Source organism: Argentina silus, assembly GCF_951799395.1.
Source record: "Argentina silus genome assembly, chromosome: 20".
Classification (NCBI taxonomy): domain Eukaryota; kingdom Metazoa; phylum Chordata; class Actinopteri; order Argentiniformes; family Argentinidae; genus Argentina; species Argentina silus.
Window position 1 is genome coordinate 9,238,935 of NC_139674.1, and position 17,882 is coordinate 9,256,816.

Here is a 17,882-nt window from a genome sequence, read left to right on the forward strand (position 1 = left end):
CAACCAGCAGAAGGGATTTCAACCCCAAACAGACAGCTGTTGTGTCTGCAGGACCACTTCTGGTCAACCTGGAGGCAGCACTACCAGGGGCCGTTTCAAACTGTGAGTTGATGAGGGATCATGGATATGAAGGACAGACCTGTAGAGATGACAGGCTCAAATTGATGTCCGACATGTACTTACGTTTGAATGTCCTTGCAGGGAATGAGGTTGTGACAACAATCTCAGTCGTGGGAGGAACCATTGGCTTGTTGGTGTTGACAGTGCTTTGTGTGAGCGCAACAAAAGCAATAATAACGTACTATGAGAAGGTGAAGCCTCAATAAAGACATAAAACTGCATCTCTTTTTATTTGTCATTTTGATAAGACTATTGTCATTATAACCCATTATCACACGTGATTTTTGGGAGCCTACAATAAGTCATGATTTGTCTCATGCATATGAAATGCAATGCATGTTAAGCACACAATGTTAAAGATCTATTGGTCGGAGACATTTGGTATTGCAGATGTGGCTGAATATGTTATACAGCGGAACAATTTTGAATGCAGCACGCACTCACATTGCACAGAAGTTCCGTTCCGTTGAGGTTGCATATCCGGTACAACAACAATGGCGTCCTCCACAAACGAGGAAAGCGTGAGTGAATCGCAGTCGGAGAAGACATCGAAAAAGAAGAATAACCAAGGTAATACAAGGAAATTGTCTAATTTAGTAAACCAAGACGTGTAATTCTGCCATCTAGACCAAGTTTGCTGTGATGTCCTTTCAATTAACTTGAAACAAACCCAGATGTACGTAGACAACGTGCTAACGCGTTAGCTTGCTAACACCGCCTGGGCACTCATGCTGCTGTATAAACAGATCATGAGCAATGAAAGCATTTATTTCATAGCAAGCTGTTTTTTCCGCTCATGAACACGATGTATTACTTTAAGCTATAGGAAAATATTGAAACTATTCACAGCGCAGGTCATGACAAGTGTCTCATGAGGCGAGCCCTGAATGAGGACCTCCAAGATAAAATGTAATGACTAGCTAGCTAACCTGTGTAGCATAGTTACATTACCCATGCTTGTGTTTACAGTTGATGAATCTCAACTCTTAACTGTTCCTGATGGATGGAAGGAGCCAGCCTTTACGAAAGATGACAACCCCAAAGGACTCCTGGAGGAGAGCAGCTTTGCTACTCTCTTTCCCAAATACAGAGAGGCATACCTGAAAGAGTGCTGGCCACTGGTGCAGAAAGCATTGGGAGATACAGTAAGTTGGGCTAATGAATAATTAACTTTGACTGAACAGTTAGTGATCTATTTCGCCACCCTCCGCAAGTAGCCGTTTTATTGTCGGGTTTGAGACGTATATTGAAAGTTCAGAAACATTCATGTTCTATTCCCCCAATTTCAGTACATCAAGGCCACCCTGGATTTGATCGAGGGCAGCATCACTGTAAGCACCACCAAAAAGACCTTTGACCCTTATGCCATCATTAGGGGAAGGGACCTCATCAAGCTATTGGCCAGGAGTGTGCCATTTGAACAGGTGAACTTGTACGATCCTGATAGTTCATTTTTTTTTTTTTAAGTAATGGAAGAAATGAATGCATAATGTACAATGATAATAGTACACGTTTTGATTTCCCATGATTTGGAATATTTAACTGTTTTCTTCTACCCTAAGGCTGTACGGATGCTCGAGGATGGTATGGCATGTGACATCATCAAGATCGGGACACTAGTCAGAAACAGAGAGCGGTTCGTCAAAAGACGGCAGAGACTTATTGGCCCCAAGGGGTCTACACTAAAGGTCAGTCCTCAACCTGAGCTGTTGGGTGGAACACACCAATGACAGAACACACACACCAATGACAGAACACACACACCAATGACAGAACACACACACCAATGACAGAACACACACACACACCAATGACAGAACACACACACCGATGACAGAACACACACACCAATGACAGAACACACACACCGATGTATTTTAGGTTTAGCATCACTAGGTAGCAGCATAGTGCTCATTCCCATTTGTTCAATCTCTCTATTAGTCACAATTGCATACAGCTTGTTCCGCACGATTGCAACACATTCAGACTGGTCTCATTGAAATCCGTTTCACGGGCGTATGCCTCATTTCCTTCCCCGCTCTAAGGCCCTTGAGCTGCTCACTAACTGCTACGTCATGGTGCAGGGGAACACTGTCTCCGCTCTGGGACCCTTCAATGGCCTCAAAGAGGTGGGCACAGCTCTCTTTCATCAGTTCTCTCCTCTAATGACTCACTTAACACTTGTATCTTTTGAACATGGAATGTGTTTGCAATAATAAAATATTGCAGCAGTTGGATGTAATTGAACATGTTTTGGAGTACTGTATACAGTATAATGTAAGGTACTTATTTGTAATGGAGCAATACAGTATTTTATTTGTGGTGCCAGATAATTGAGCAAGATTGTTTGCTAAAATCTTGGCTTTTCATGCGTAGGTACGAAAAGTGGTCCTGGATACCATGAAGAACATTCACCCTATCTACAACATCAAGGTATGCCTTATGTTGAAGCTGACATTTGTCTCTTTAACTGAACTGAAGTGAAGTGAACAGATAAGTTTCTGATACTCACAGAACAGAAACCTTTTGTTAATGTGTCACCTTAAAACTAAAACGGTGCATAAAATATGCTATGAGGACAGGAAGTGAGGAAAGGGTTGTGGTTTTGATGCAACACAGGAAGACTGAAATAGCTTCTCCTGCTCTTTCGAACTGGTGAGACAATCTAAAAAGAGGTAGTTAACGCCATCATTTTGTAATGATAGAGTAACTATTGTTGATCGCCAACGACATTGTTGTTGAAAACAACAGTGAAAGCGTTATGATATTCCTTAGTGAATTCATAGTTTTAGCTGTATTTTTTTTTTGCATTTTGACATGAATAAACATGAATCGGGTTTTCGTAATGCAATCCAGCACATGCTGTTAAAAAATCACACACACACCACATACACACTATCAAGGGACGTGTTTACTAGTGCAAGCCACCATTAATGCCACACTCACAAAGTTGCCCCTTCAACATTTTTCCCCCCTCTAACCCTAATACTGTGGCGACCGCCCTTCGTTTCGATCACAGACGCTTATGATCAAGCGGGAACTCTCCAAAGACCCAGACCTGCGGATGCAGAGCTGGGAGAGGTTCCTGCCCAACTTCAGACACAAGAACCTGACCAAGCGCAAGGAGCCCAAGAAGAAGTCTGTGAAGAAGGAGTACACCCCGTTCCCCCCGCAGCAGCCTGAGAGCCAGGTCAGTGGGCAGGCCAGGGCGCACACACACACACACACACACACACACACGTTCACACACGTCCCAGATTGAGATGACTGGCATTATAACATCACCTGTCACCTTCAGTAACAAGCTCAGTGTATTTGGATTTGCATTCACTGGTTTTGTTGTGATCATGCAGGTGGACAGGGAACTGGCTACCGGAGAGTTCTTCCTTCGAGAGAGTGTGAAGAAGAGGAAGAGGATGCAAGAGGTCAAGGTAAGCCCATTTGTCTTATTTTGTCTTTACAGTTTGACTCAAGCAACATCATCAGCCATCGTATTTACACCGTTATGAAGGAGACAGGACAGTCAGTCATGGCAATACAAGACTCTAAACCTCATTGAACTATTTGATGCACCAGAATGTTTTAAATCTCGTGTCTGATTTATCCTATGTTTTTTCTTTCCAAGGTGAAACAAGCTGAGGCGTTGACCAAGAAGCAGGAGGAGAGAAACAAGGCCTTTATTCCACCTAAGGAGAAGGCTGTTATAAAGAAGACCAACAAAGGTATATTAGACTATTACAGTTCAATCACATACTCTCACACACACAAACTTTCAATACATTTGGTGAAAGAACTCATTTAGTGCCGAGGGTGAATAAAGTCGTCCAAATTGCCAACATTCTAATTCACTTAATTCACCCCAAAAATGTTTTGTAGCCAATCAAAGTATTGTTGCTAGGTAAATACCACATAAAACACTGGTGAGTGTTCCAGAAGTGGTCAGTTAAAGGATACCATCACTCTTGTTCGACTTGTGCATATTAAACATTCTTGATTGTTTAGTTTCAACACTTTGTGTCTATCCTCTCTTCTGTTGTAGCTCCTTCAGAGGGCAAAATCAACATTGAGGCCCTCAAAGCTAAAGTAAAGAAAGCCAAGACCACTAAGTTGGGAGCCCCTCCACTCAACCCTGCCCCTAAAACCACCAACACAAATGATAAGAAGAAGAAGAAGAAGCGCTAACTTGGAGAGACTTGGACATTGGACTATATTCAGAGACACTGCATTCAGATGCATTCTGTAGACTGGCATAATGACTCCATAAGCACAGGATATCAGATTTGTCCTGGCATCAGTCTTCATTTATCCACATTGATTCAATATTTCGTGTGTGATAGAAACTGAGGGGATTTCATATTTATGTCATTAGATATGAGAAATCCATAATGATTGCTAATGTCAGCAATTACGATGTGGGTATGTATACAGTATTGGCCTGATGTATGCTACTGTATATCCTATTTTCATGTCACCCTAGCCCAGAATATTGGTTTACCCAATAGCATAAAAGAATACAGACTGACTTAATGGTTCACGTGATGAAGCCTAATACCACATATTACTTCTCTTGTCCTATTCAAGGTTGTCCCTAGTTAATATTTATATTTGATGAAAATATTATTTTTTTGATAACTGAAATGTTGTTTTGTTTATGAATTGACATTTGTATTTCTTAAACATGCAAACAATTAGTTTTTTTGTGTTCAGCAAGTGTTAAGGACATCCCACGGATGCCTTCAAATTGGGGGCCTGTTATTAGAAGTTTTCCAGTACTTCTGTAGAAGCATTCTTTTCTTGCGATGCCCTATTCTTTGACATTTGTTGTGTTTGTAAGGATGCCATAAAAGAGCTATTTGATAAACTGTCTCATTTCTCTTTGTTCAAAATGGACCCTTACACATTCAATCTACCCAATTGAATTCCTTTATTTGATATTTTGTCTTCAGACAAACCCCTACAAACACAACATCGCTATAGAGAAGCTAACAATAGTTTGAAACTCATACCAGTTCTTGAACTTTTCTATGAAGTGTACAGGCTTTAAATACAGCAATCAGAGCTACTCATAGCAGAACATGTTGGGGTAAAATCTGTGTAGTCCATATGTGGCGAGGAATGTAATGAGAAGGGCCAGAGGCCTGATGGCCAACACAGCCAGACACGAGGGTCCACAGGTGGACAAAGCAGGGTCCCAGTCGGGGGTCCAGTTGTACCCTAGAGACAGGTTGTAGAGGTCATGGCAAGGTCACAATACCACATACTGTCAGTGGGGCTGAGAAAAAGATACAATACAAATGACAAAGTAAGTAGGCTGAACTCACTTTTCAGTTCATCTCGTTCTGGGTTTCCTGTAAGGATAGATGGCCACATAAGCAGCTTTATTCATCGATAGTCAATGAATGGTGGGGCAGCTGTTCAATTAAATATCATCAAAAAATATAGTGGAGGAGTTAAATTGATAGGAGAGAAAAGTGGAACAGAAAGTGTCTTTAGGTCTTAAAAAAGTGCAATATAAACAGTATGTATTATTATATTGTAACGGGTAGGGTTGAGCTTTTTGCAGTGTTGTACAACACCTCCACCAACTACTGCATTTGTCTCTTGGGTTATGACTGAAATGTGCTGCTGCTTATTACAATTCTCGTAAAACATACTCTTCTTGTGAAGTGTGAAAAGGGACTCACGGCAGAGCTTGTTTTGACATTGATCGGTTACACCCTGGCAAGCACTGCATGCAAGTCCTCTCTGGTATGGTAACTGCCCATTCACGTTGCCCCTGGAGAAAGCATGCACTGAATTTGTATGTTGCCACCCACAGCATGTATATCATAAAAAATACCTTGTAGACAGTATGGTCATGTGTTATGCAGGCATGCAGTACATGCCCATGCGTACAACTGGTCTGTTGGTAGAACATGGCGCTAACAACGCTTAGGTTGTGGGTTTGATCCCTGCTGGGACCATATATACTGAAATGTATGCTCTCACTGCAATCTCTCACGCTTTGGATAAAAGCGTCAGCTGAATGGCAGATATTATATATTATTATTATATTACAACTGAACATTCATGTTGGTGCACTCAGTCTTTCTTACGCTTCAGCATAGTTGCATACAAACATGGCTCCCTCTTCGGCTGCAAAAGACGTTTTGGCTACTCCATTTGGGCAGATTTGGACAGCACAACCAACCTTATAGGTCCTCGCCCATGCAACCTATAAAAGCAGATTGTGCAATTAGAAAAGAAGACAAAATGTTGCACTTACCCTTTTTGAAGACACAGTAAAGGAACAATACACAATATGTATAATATATCTATACAGTGGCCTCCATAAGTATTGGAAAGAGGAAGCGTTTTGTCTTCTTTCAGCTCTATACTCCAACAGTTTGGATTTGAAAATAAACAATTACTATGAGGTTAAAGTAGAGATTCTTTTTTTCAACATTTTTTAGTGTAGTTAAAAGAAGAAATAAAGTGCCCGGTGAGTGTATACATATATGTGTGTAAAAAAAATATTTTTTTGGAATCAGGCACAAATGTCAGCAGTGATGGAGTACATTGAAGAGTTAAATACCTGTGTGTAGTGGCCGCAGACGTTTGTGCACCCATTGCTTTCGTAGTTGTAGTCTTTGACCTCATTATCGACCCATGAATTCATGGCCCTCAGGACCGTAAAGATGGTGGGTGGGGATCCTGCCCAGATGTTCTCTCCCACCGAGGAGAAGACGGGGTGGACGCGCTTCGTATCACGCAGGTGGATGTTGTGTTGAAAATCACATAACCTGGCCCATGCTCTTGCAGTGATGGCTAAACCCTCATCCCACGTCTTGATAAAGATAAAGCCAGAATCACAGACAGTTATTGTGTCTAACTTGACACTCTCCCATGGATCTAATTGGCATTCTATCATTCTCAGATCATCTCGTGCATCTAGCCTTCCTGGTGTGTTCGGGTCAAATCTGACTGATTTACAATTTCCCCAAATCATAAATATCGTGTTTTTCATCGAATTGCCTCAAGACCTTATGTTTTCCTCCACACTTGGCATTTGAACATATAAAATTGCTGATCACCACTTTCATTGAATTTTGAGTGGTTTAGTCAACTTTGTCACAGCTGTGGGGTTACGGTCTAAAATGACCGCCATAGGGAATTAATGGGTAATGAAATGTAAAACTACATACATACAGTAGGAAAAAATACATAGAAATGTCGATACATTTTCAGTGTTGTTTGTATATTCACTGCGGTTACTCACGTTAACCACTAACCTGCCAAATTTGGCCGCGAACACTATAACAAGGGGGGGGGGTGATGAACACAGGAGAAAGGCTATAGGCAACAAACTACAGTTTATAAGCACACTTTTGCAATAGGAGGCTTTCAAGCATTACTCATGTACTGCAGAGTTTTTAAATCATGAACTAGCATGTGAATTGTATGGTTGAACTTAGTCTCACTAAATATAACTCCCCATAAATAAAGATGAATCTCAGTCGAGATTAGATTCAGATTTTCCAGATCAGGTTGAGGTTTTCGAGACCTGTATCATTCCGACTCTTACTGCTTACCATGTGGAGCATATCACTGGCAGGGGGACTCACTGAGGATCGGTTTTCATTGTGCATCCTTACACAGTCATCAATGAATTTCTCATTTGTGATGTCAGGCAGTGGGTTGCCCCCCAAAGCCGCAAAATGGACAGACCAGACCAGAAAAATCCCAGCCTGCAGCAGGATCTGCCCCATGCTTCAGATCAAGAAGATGAGACGGCTATACGTTCTGGAACCAGCAGGCAGAACAGAATGTCTCTCCTCTCCCTGTGTCACAGCTCAGTGCATACAGGAACTGACACAAAACAGATGCCACTTTTAGATGAGGAGGAAGTCACTGTGTAAATTTCAGTCAACGTGATTCAAGTGGTGCAATAACGGTTTTAAAACATGGCAGTCTTTCTGCTACCTTGTATCAGAGAAACCGGGGATCCAACTGCAAACAGAAATGCTGCATAAATCCACATTGAGACACTAGGCTGCTAAAGAATTGATAATTATTGAACTTTTTAATTATTGAAATTATTATAAGAACGCGGATATCATGAAAGAATGACTCATGAGACAAACTGTTAATCAAAAATGCACCGCCATGCCTACACCAGCAGAGCGTGCATTTCAATGACAGCTGGAGGCAAGTGGAAAATAATGATTACAAATATTTAGTGACGAGTTGTATTATAAACAAACACACACAGTGATTTTCTAGACACCCATGGCTTTTTGTAAATTTAAATTAGAACGACTACATGGCCACTTTAATAGATATCTTAAAGAGATTACTACATGCATCATAAGGTATGCTGATGCGTGTGGCTTTTACAAGACAATAACTTTATTTTTCCCTTGGGAACTTATTTTGTGGAGTGGTACAGTAGGCTGCAACAAGTGTCACCTGTGGCTGTTATAGTAACAAAAAAAACAAGAACAACCCCAAACACATACAACAATACAGTAGACTGTGCAATTGAATTGGCTATGAGATTGGGAGTTGGAGTTAAGGTTCAGGTCACTCTGACAAAGGTCTGAGTTTGAATGATCGTGTGCGTCCTCCTGTGCTGGCATGTGGTCTGCAGTGACCGACCATTGTGCGTTGATGCATAGGACGCTGTCAATGAACCTATTATTTACGAGATCAATAACAGGATTTGAGTGAAAAGATACGTTGTGAAGAACTTTCTGCTATCTGCAACTACCCAACCACACCTCATTGCAGGGTAACCAATCAGAGACTTGGCCCACCTGTATCCCAATCAAATGTGTTCATTGGTAATGCAAATGTATTGTTACCATTTGCATGACAGGGATCTAGGCCACTTGGTCCTAACGTTGGAAATTAAACATGGAAGAATTTGATTGTGTGTGTTTCTCTTCATAAAGACATTTTAGCACTGTTATAGAGAAGTCAGTGGTGGGCATACTACTTTTGAAAAATCTTATTTCAAATAAGCAATACTGACTGTTAAGAGAGAAATGGAAATGGGCAGAAATCTGCAAATATTTCCATTGTTTCTTCTCTTACTGCCTCCGGTCTCCCCACTTTGCTCCCCTTCACTATTTTTTCCCTCTCCCAGTGATTTCGGTCACACGCTTTCTGTCACATGGACTGGTAGCTCTAGTTTGACAAACTATATTTCGGGATAGTTTTAGTGTAGTGTAACTCCTTTTCTTGTAAAGCAATTGGTAATGTTGTTAAATATATTTTCAGAGTAGCTTCCCCAACACTGCAAAAAGAGGCACTTTAAATATGTATGGCTAGCGTTGGCAATGATGCCAACTATTCACACTGTCACACAAGCCTATTCATATCATTCAGATTGGTCCAATTGGATGACAATGGTGGGGTGTTAAATCTGGCTCATTAGTAAAGACTAGTGATAATTCCCGAATAATGGCCAATAGCTATTACATAGAAGTGCAAGTGTAATGACATACAGTATATTACATATAACTGAAAATAATGTTAAGCCTTTGATTTGTTGGTGGCGCTTTAAACTGGACACAGTAAATAATTATGATGTCGTATGACATCGCTCATGGTTGAAACTCACCTGATATGTATTCTAGAAGTGTTGCGGAGTACAGTGGTAGTGAAAATCATGTTTAGCCTTTGATTTTTGGGGGGGTGTACAGTCCATTATGTATTTCCTATGCAATTTAGGGGTGGCGCTTTGAACTGTTGGGACACAGTAAAGGGTCAATAATTGTTCGTATGACATCGCTCATGGTTGAAACTCACCTGATATGTATTCTATAAGTGTTGTGGAGTACAGTGGTAGTCAAAATCATGTTTAGACTTTGATCTTTTTTTGGTGTACAGTCCATTATGTGTCCGCTATATAGTGCAGCAAAGTTAATTTGGATATTAGAAGAATTACGAACCCTTAAAAACACAAATAATACATTGAGATGATTAAATGTTTATTCCCAGGTATAGTTACATATAATTTGTGGTTCCTTTATCCATATTTAGTATTTCTAAATGCTTAAAGAAGTTTAACGTTAAAATAAGTTTTATGTAAATCTGCCTTTACATACGTTTGCATCGACCGGAAGTAGATAGGCGGAGTTCCACTAAACTCACAGACGCACTGCAGGAAGTGGAACATAACAGTTGTTTTTTGGACAATCAAAACAGTGTTTGGATGCTTTGTTTGTTTTTGTTTTTTTAGCTTTAAGCGTCTCCGAGGCAGTTTTACAAAGTTTTCCCTTAAGACTCCATAATACCAAAGCTTATTTGTTGCACGGCTGGTGCAATCTTCGTCGCAGTTCTCGTGATTGCTTTTGCAGAAGAATGGTTCTGTCAACCTCCCAGCAGGTCGTGGTTGGATTCACGGCTGTGCTTTTCGCTTTTGTGGTTTTCCCCAGAATCTTCGGCGTTGGGACTGCATCGAAGGAAGCACGAGGATTTGATTCACGCTACAACAGAAAGGGTAACGAGAATTCCACTAATATTGTACTAATACTTACGCTCTTTGCTAATAATAGCTACAGTGAGTAGGCTATGCCAACATGTCAAGTCATTGCCAATTTAGCTTGATAGCGCTATCTCAGCTTGCTGGCACATAATTGTAATGATTTGTTTTTATTGTGAGCAACTAGTCTGATAAAACAACTATGAAAAATAATTCTGTCTCTTTATTGGAGTATGCATCATGATTGTTTGGCAAGTGTCACGCATTACTATTATCATTCATCATCATCATTATCATCATCTTTAAGCTGGTCCGGGTCCAGGACCAGGCGCAGTGAGAGGGCAGCCAGTCAGTGTGAACACACCCGGTTCCAAGGCACAGACCCTGGAGAACATGCAGCAGATGAAGATGATGATGGAGCAGGAGATGAAGACTGACAAGTACAAACCCAACAGTAACAAGGGCTATGTGTTCACACTAATGCCTCTCTATGCCATTGGAGTAGGTGTCTTTGCAGCGTACAAGTTTCTGAAGGTAATGCAATTAATAGTATATATAATGAGAAGTGATTCAACAGAATCTATCAAAAGCAAAAGTTGTGTGAATTATGATGATGATAAATAGACTATATAATGTGGTTCCCATATCACACACATGCTTTATAATCTTTAGAGTAATCTCTCCCTCTTCAGATCAAGTCTGCAGATGACTCCCAAACCCAAAAGAACAAGACTGCCAAGGGGGCCAAAAAGTCAGAGGAGACAGGTGTGTGTATTAATCAGATGCCTCCTGTTTGCATGACTTTGTTTATTTAACCAGCCCAGGTGTTTGCTTTACATGGTTGGTGGCTTTGTTACTTTCCATAGAGAATCAGCTTACCGAGCTGGAGCAGCGGCTAGCACAAACAGAGAAGATGCTTAACTCAATTCTCACCCAGCTTGACCCATTGACTAATTGGTGAGTGCTCCTTGTGTGTTTAGCTGCTTTTTGTCTAATCTGTCGGTTTAAATATCACCCTATGTAAACGTATAGCCTATATCCCTGTCTGTCCTTGCACGTAACACTGCTCAATAGGCCAGCGTGTCACCTGGAAACCGGACAATGGTCCTCTCAGGAGTATAATGCACTTGTCCAAGTGATCAAAGGGCATTCCATTGTATCACCCTCTCCTGTCCCTCTCCCTCCACCCTTCTCCTCCAGTGTCAAGTCTGTGGCCCAGGAGCAGAAGAACGAGATCATGTCCCAGCTCCAGTCCATCCGCTGCCTGATGAAGAAGAGAGGCATGGACTGCCCACCCCTAAACATTGAAGGTAATGGATTATAAGGGCGATGAATGTATCTCTCATCAGTTAAGGTTCTGTGTACTTATCCTAACTTAGGATGTGTGTGTGTGTAACTCACATTTTCTTGCAATCCATGTTTTGCGTGAAAGTCGAGTTAGGTGTGCAGATCTCAAGTTAGGATTTCAGTCTTCAGGGGTCATGCTGTACACAAAGTACAGTGCGCTCCATTTATCAGTCTGATCTCTCTAGCCAACAATCAAAGATGTGGGACATAAATATTTGCCACATACACACCGAAACACAGCCTGTTTACAGTGACTGTGGTGCACGGTCGCAATTCTTGCACATTTCCTCTTTCAGAGCCGACCTGCGAGCGGAACCTGGACGATCTCATCGAGTCCCTGGCGACCCACGATTCTTTGCCAGAGGAAAGAGCAGCTGAGAAACAAAATGGCGGTGGGGAAGAGGCACCAGAGGCACCAGAGCTGGTCCACTATCAGCATCCCCAACCTGAGGAGAAAGATACTAGAGAAGAGGGAGAACAGCTACAAGAGGAGACTGAGAGGGAGAGACTGGAGGGGGAGGTGGATGAAGAGGAGGAGGAGGTAGATAACAGTGAGCTCATGCCCTTCTTGGAGGGTTCAGATGAGACAAACATTGAGGACATAGGGGCAACCCGGAACATTCCGGAAGAACCACCTGCAACTGGGCTCAGGCGACGCAACAGGCCCGAATGAATAGAAAAAGCTTTTAAACTGTACATGTATGCAACAAATTATTTATTTTCTCATTTCTTAACAACACTAGAGTCTTTTGATAGGTCATTTCAATTAAGTCTCACTTTTGAGTCACAGTTGGAAGAGAAAATTCTCATGAAAAATGTGCATTTTTCTTCTTGTTCCTCCTCCTTCCTCATTTTAAAGTCGGACTGAAATTATTTCTTTAATGCTTTTGTTATGTCGGAGTAACAACAATGTAGCACAAACTCATGTTTCGAAGTTCACTTTCAAAGTAAAGTTTATTAAATCAGCTTTAATTAATTTATATATTTCCCTGTGCTCAGTCTGCTTTAGGACTGACTAGGCGTGTATCTTTGGCGGTTGACTGACAGTCCATCTAGCCAATCAATGTTACAGCTGGTTGCTAGCTTGTACTAAAATACAGATCATTTACTCTACTCACTAAAATCGTAGCATACCTGATATTGACTGATAGAGTAATCATATTCAGAGAAAATTGATTAAAATCTGCAGAGATCTAGCAGCAGGGATATGAAATGTATGATAACTTTGCTAGCTTTTAGCTAGCTGTCAAACTCTACTGTCTACATGGCAACGCAACTTTGTTTACTTTGTCGATGCAGGCACACTTCACCAGTGCCTTATCATGATTGGAGAACGTGCTCCCTCTTCATACTGTAACTGTCACCGCTATTTACAATGATATCAAATATAAAAGGAGGTGGCGCACTTAGAAGCGTTAACTTCTTAGAACGTCATTATTTCGCAGACAACTTGGCTATGAAACGTACCCTTCGAAAGTAAAGAATTACAAAAAAAACTACAGAAAAAACGAGTTAGGTCATTACTATGAGCATTATTTACTGATTTCCATTTCAGTCCGAGTTTAAAGCAGGCTTTATACATGTATTTGTTTGGCATAGTAAATGCCAGTGAGTCTAAGAAGGCCTTAGTTTTTCACTTCAAAGGTGCATTACGGAAGTTTATCCATTCTGGGTTCTCATGAATAAGAGTGACCTCATTGGAAACGGCTCTCCTAGGCACACCTCTCTTCCCCCACAAGCAAAAGCTAAGAAATTAAGGTCATTTTGAACGTTTACTACCTCAAAACTACTTTTTGTAGTCTAATGAGATAAGAAAATGATTTACTTACATATGAGCTTGACAGTTTTACTTGAATCAGAAATTTGAGGTACAAACATTTGAGGTAAACAATTAGCAACTAAACACCCAGACTATATTTAACTTGACCTCTGTATCAAATGTCAAGTAGTACCTGTATGTAGACACCTCTAAATGTGCTTTCACCATCTGACTGCTGCTCTGTTACCATGTAACTCACTGTCTGCTGCCATCTGTTAGTAAGAGCCTTAATGGCCCCGAAACTGTTACTGCAAGACTCTAAATCCTCCTATTACCCCCCTGCACAGTCCTTCAACTGTGATATGCACGCATGCCATAGAATAGTCCAAAATATCAGAAACATGTCATATCTATTGAGCCATACAGAAGATATACATTTAAAATTGGTTGTGAAGTTTTGGCTTGTGGCATGTTTTACTGTATATGTTTTGAAACAGATTTTGCACATGCTCTTTCTTTGCAACTATTTTCTTTCTTTTTTTTGTAGTGAATACTTCTGCATGAGATTTTTGGTTTTAGAGGGAGATGAATGATGATCATGAATATGCATATGTTGACTATTTACACAAACTGTAAATGAATGTGCATTGTGATAGACCATGAAGTACATGTACAGTAGTCTAGTTACTAGACTTAACATCCCTACGGGGAGTTATTGTCTGCTGTGTGCTAAGCCAGGTCAATCATGGGTTTTATCCAGTTTTTAACTTTGTTTGCTTTTAGTGGATTTAGTCTTCCATATGATAATCAGTTGTTGGTGGTAGTTGATGCAAAATGTAGCCTCTGGTTAGCACTAACAGTGCTGGAGGAATTATAACTGGTGATCAAATAACATAACATTATTTGTCCAGAAATGCTGTTCAACTAAACTTTTCAATCAGTACATTGGGAACGTACTCTATTGTTTTCTATTGTCTTGTCTTGTGATTACTAACAGTTGGAAGGTATATTAGCAGATATTCAACATTAGCCATGTAATTCATACCTCGTGGAAACCACAGAACCACTGTACAATGTTGTTTATATCTCCTTATTATTGTGAAGTGTCATGTCGCCTTAATTATTCATTTTGTGTCACTTCTTTCCTTTGTAGATATAAGTTATGCTCTTGAACATTACATATCTGAGGGGTTTGAAGAAGGGAGCAAATGCTCCATGCCTTACTAGAAATTAAAGCTGTGATGTGTGGCTGTCTTTCTTGTCAGTATTATTTATTATATTACTGGAAATTGTATTCCTGGATATTGTCATAGTTTTTATTTTTAGCATGTCCTACTTCAGACTGAGCGAATTGCCTTAAATGACTTAATACAACGATCCAGGTCCCAGCCAAAGAAAAACTTGCATTTTGCCCAGTAAAAGTTTTCTCAGTGGCTCTCATCTTTAGCCCCTACCCTTTCAATGAAGCATTTGGGCCACCATGGAGTTTACCCCAAGTTCAATATGGCTGCCAAAGTGTAATAACTCCATTACTAATGGTGTAATAACTGTATGAAGAAAATATTTGAAGGTTGTTTGATGATTTTATCACCATTATCTCTGTATCTTAGAGATGTTGTATACCACCTAGGACAGGACACCTGAAGTAGAAGGATATAGACAAGTAGGAGCATGTTTTCCACCATGTTTTTCCAACCTACCTTTAGTTTAATATGTATTTCCAATAATTATTTTTCTCTGTTTTCATGGGGAGATTTTAGGGCTAGTTCATAAATGGCAATACACATACCACCAGACCAAGCCCAGTCAGATGAAGTCTTACATAGTTATGTGTATGTTTAATGTATTGGAAACATTTTAAAAACATATATATGAAGTACTGCCTGTCTGGGACCTGTCTAAACATAGGTTAAAATAAGCAATTTCACAGTCGTAAAAGACGTGAGAGGTAATATAACAATACAAGCAGTAACCCCCACACAGGCTTTATCCAATCCAGCCATTGTACATTGTGTACAGTAGATGGCATCAGAGGAGCACAATCCTGCAACGGAACATTTGAGCTGAAACCATTTTATTCCGTCCTCAAGTCAACCCTGTCAAAGCATTTCTTATTACATATATGTATACATATGTGATGTAATAATGCATATTTGACCACATGAGGTGACTGGTATAACGTTCCTCTGTTTTTAGAGAGTAGAGCCAATGGCCTTAGTTGGTTGGATGTCAGGATAAGACTTTAGAATTTTAGCAAAAAGGATGGAACCGGACTAAGATAAATACTCTGAATATATTCATACATTATTCCTCATACTGAAGCTTAATCCTGAAACTCTTAATTGAAGCAGCACTGGGGAGTCAACACAAATTAACCTGGCTCTTTCATGCCGCAAATCCCATCCAATCAGGGAAAATGTCACCCAATGGGATTTTCAACACAATTTCACTTCAGTACCTGGGCTTGTCAATTACTTTAATTACACTCCATAGTTGCGGAGGGAGTACTTTCACATGTGACCAGTGCAGGGAGGCCCATGGAGCTTGTCTTGGTAAGAATGTGCTGTTCACATTCCCATTAACCCTGTTATAAAATGTGTGGTGTGAACTGCAACTGACATTGGAAGAGCTTTTCTATGTTTGGATGAAGGTTAATCATTTCCGCTAACTAATGCTACACATTCTAGTCTACTGTTTTTCTCATCTCCAATTAGTGGCAGACAGTTCACATGGTTGTTGTGATAGGTATCACCAAACCGGGGCAAACCTCAAACTCCTGAATAATACTCTGGAACAAGTCCTGTCAATGACTTACCACCTGACCACCTGAACACTTTCTTGGGTTGTACCTCAGAGGATTTTTGTTGCTCTCCGCTTAATTGAACACACAGCATATTCAGACCAAATGTCCTAACATTGTGGTCTTCTGGGCAAACAACTTTTAATTCGGGTAATGCCCTCTTTTTCTGTTATGAACCTACACCCACTTAACATAGGAGCCCATTCAGAGACTTAGTAAAGCTCCAGTCTGAATTGTCCCACTAAAAGTGTTTATCAAGTTAGGAAACGTGTGTGTGTTATCTTTGACTCCTGCAAGGCTGAAAGGACATATTATAAAGTTAGTGGGGCAAAGTAAGGGGACACTCAAGAAAGTCAAACTCTGCACAGGGGTTGCAGCTGGGGATTTGTGGTGGAGGACGGAGAGAGAATTCTAGATGCTTAAATGTCAGCAAGATTGTCTAGCTATTCTCTCTAGAGAGAGAGAGAGAGAGAGCGAGAGAGAGAGAGATATGGGGTGATCTCAGGATACAAGATAAAATTAGGATAGGCCGAACAGGATGACATAAAAGGTTCAAGCTGAAAGGATGGCAAGGAAAGGAGAGGGTGTGTGTGTCTGTGTAGAAACACTCATCACAGTTTTGACAAGGTCATTTTCTGATTTCTGTTCTGTTTAAAAAACGCTTCATCCTGTCAATGTTTCTCAGATTCCATTTATTCCAGCTTTGAATCGTTTCAGGCGCAGGGCTTTGCACAGATGAATTGCTTGTTACCAGCCTTTTATATTGCGGATGTATTAATTATCTTTCATTTTCTCCCTCTGAGTCAAACTATTGTCCAACTCTTTTAACCAAAATTCTGTCTTTTGATAGGTCTAATATCCATAAAAACCATTTTAGACTCCTCTCCAGGCTTCAGTCAAATGGGAGTTGTCTACACGCATTGGCTCCTTGCTCTTGACACAAATCTTTGTTGCCATAGTTCCAAGCCAAACAAACCAAAGGCAGATGACTGGTGATACTATATCAGTTTATTTCTGTAGCCAAAATGGAATTCATTTCCATCAGATCAAACCCGACTAGACATATTTAGAGCAGTGTAACCTCAACGTCTATTAATTTGCACTCCTCTGAGGAAGATGTTTGTATTTAAGAGTAAGCTGAGGGCATTGATTCTATGGTCAAACATGTACGGTTTAAACCGTTGAAGGACTTTAGGAATTGGCTGTTAAAATAGTTAGACTGTTAAACTAGTTGAAGGGCTTTAGGAATTGATTGTATGAGACATAGTAATGGTTTGAACATTTAAGAAGGAAAAATGTTATCACATATGGATTCCTTATTCGACCATGAATGATCATTAAATTCCCGAAACAGTGTTATGGTAACTTGGTGTAACATGTTACCCAAA

The 17,882-nt window shown here is 40.4% G+C and overlaps 3 protein-coding genes across 3 annotated transcripts; 2 read left to right on the forward strand and 1 right to left on the reverse strand.

Moving 5' to 3' along the window:
* Positions 1-606: 606 nt before the first annotated feature.
* On the forward strand, positions 607-5,167 carry krr1 (KRR1 small subunit processome component homolog). The gene is made up of 10 exons (XM_083692507.1): positions 607-690; positions 1,090-1,265; positions 1,410-1,544; positions 1,683-1,808; positions 2,166-2,249; positions 2,497-2,553; positions 3,140-3,310; positions 3,474-3,551; positions 3,746-3,842; positions 4,160-5,167. Exons 1-10 carry the CDS (start codon positions 615-617, stop codon positions 4,300-4,302), a joined length of 1,143 nt encoding a protein of 380 aa, XP_083548633.1. The 5' UTR covers positions 607-614; the 3' UTR covers positions 4,303-5,167.
* Positions 5,168-5,178: 11 nt separating this feature from the next.
* Positions 5,179-7,939, reverse strand: glipr1a (GLI pathogenesis-related 1a). Its single transcript, XM_083692508.1, has 6 exons — positions 7,692-7,939; positions 6,695-6,946; positions 6,216-6,334; positions 5,805-5,896; positions 5,442-5,468; positions 5,179-5,334 (listed from the first exon to the last, which is right to left on the reverse strand). The coding sequence occupies exons 1-6, from the start codon at positions 7,866-7,868 to the stop codon at positions 5,180-5,182; spliced, it is 822 nt and encodes a 273-aa protein (XP_083548634.1). The 5' UTR covers positions 7,869-7,939; the 3' UTR covers position 5,179.
* A 2,357-nt stretch (positions 7,940-10,296) lies between these two features.
* LOC310820222 (uncharacterized protein) lies at positions 10,297-14,948 on the forward strand. The gene is made up of 6 exons (XM_083691807.1): positions 10,297-10,606; positions 10,896-11,122; positions 11,281-11,353; positions 11,455-11,545; positions 11,789-11,898; positions 12,232-14,948. The coding sequence occupies exons 1-6, from the start codon at positions 10,468-10,470 to the stop codon at positions 12,606-12,608; spliced, it is 1,017 nt and encodes a 338-aa protein (XP_083547933.1). The 5' UTR covers positions 10,297-10,467; the 3' UTR covers positions 12,609-14,948.
* Positions 14,949-17,882: the final 2,934 nt, after the last annotated feature.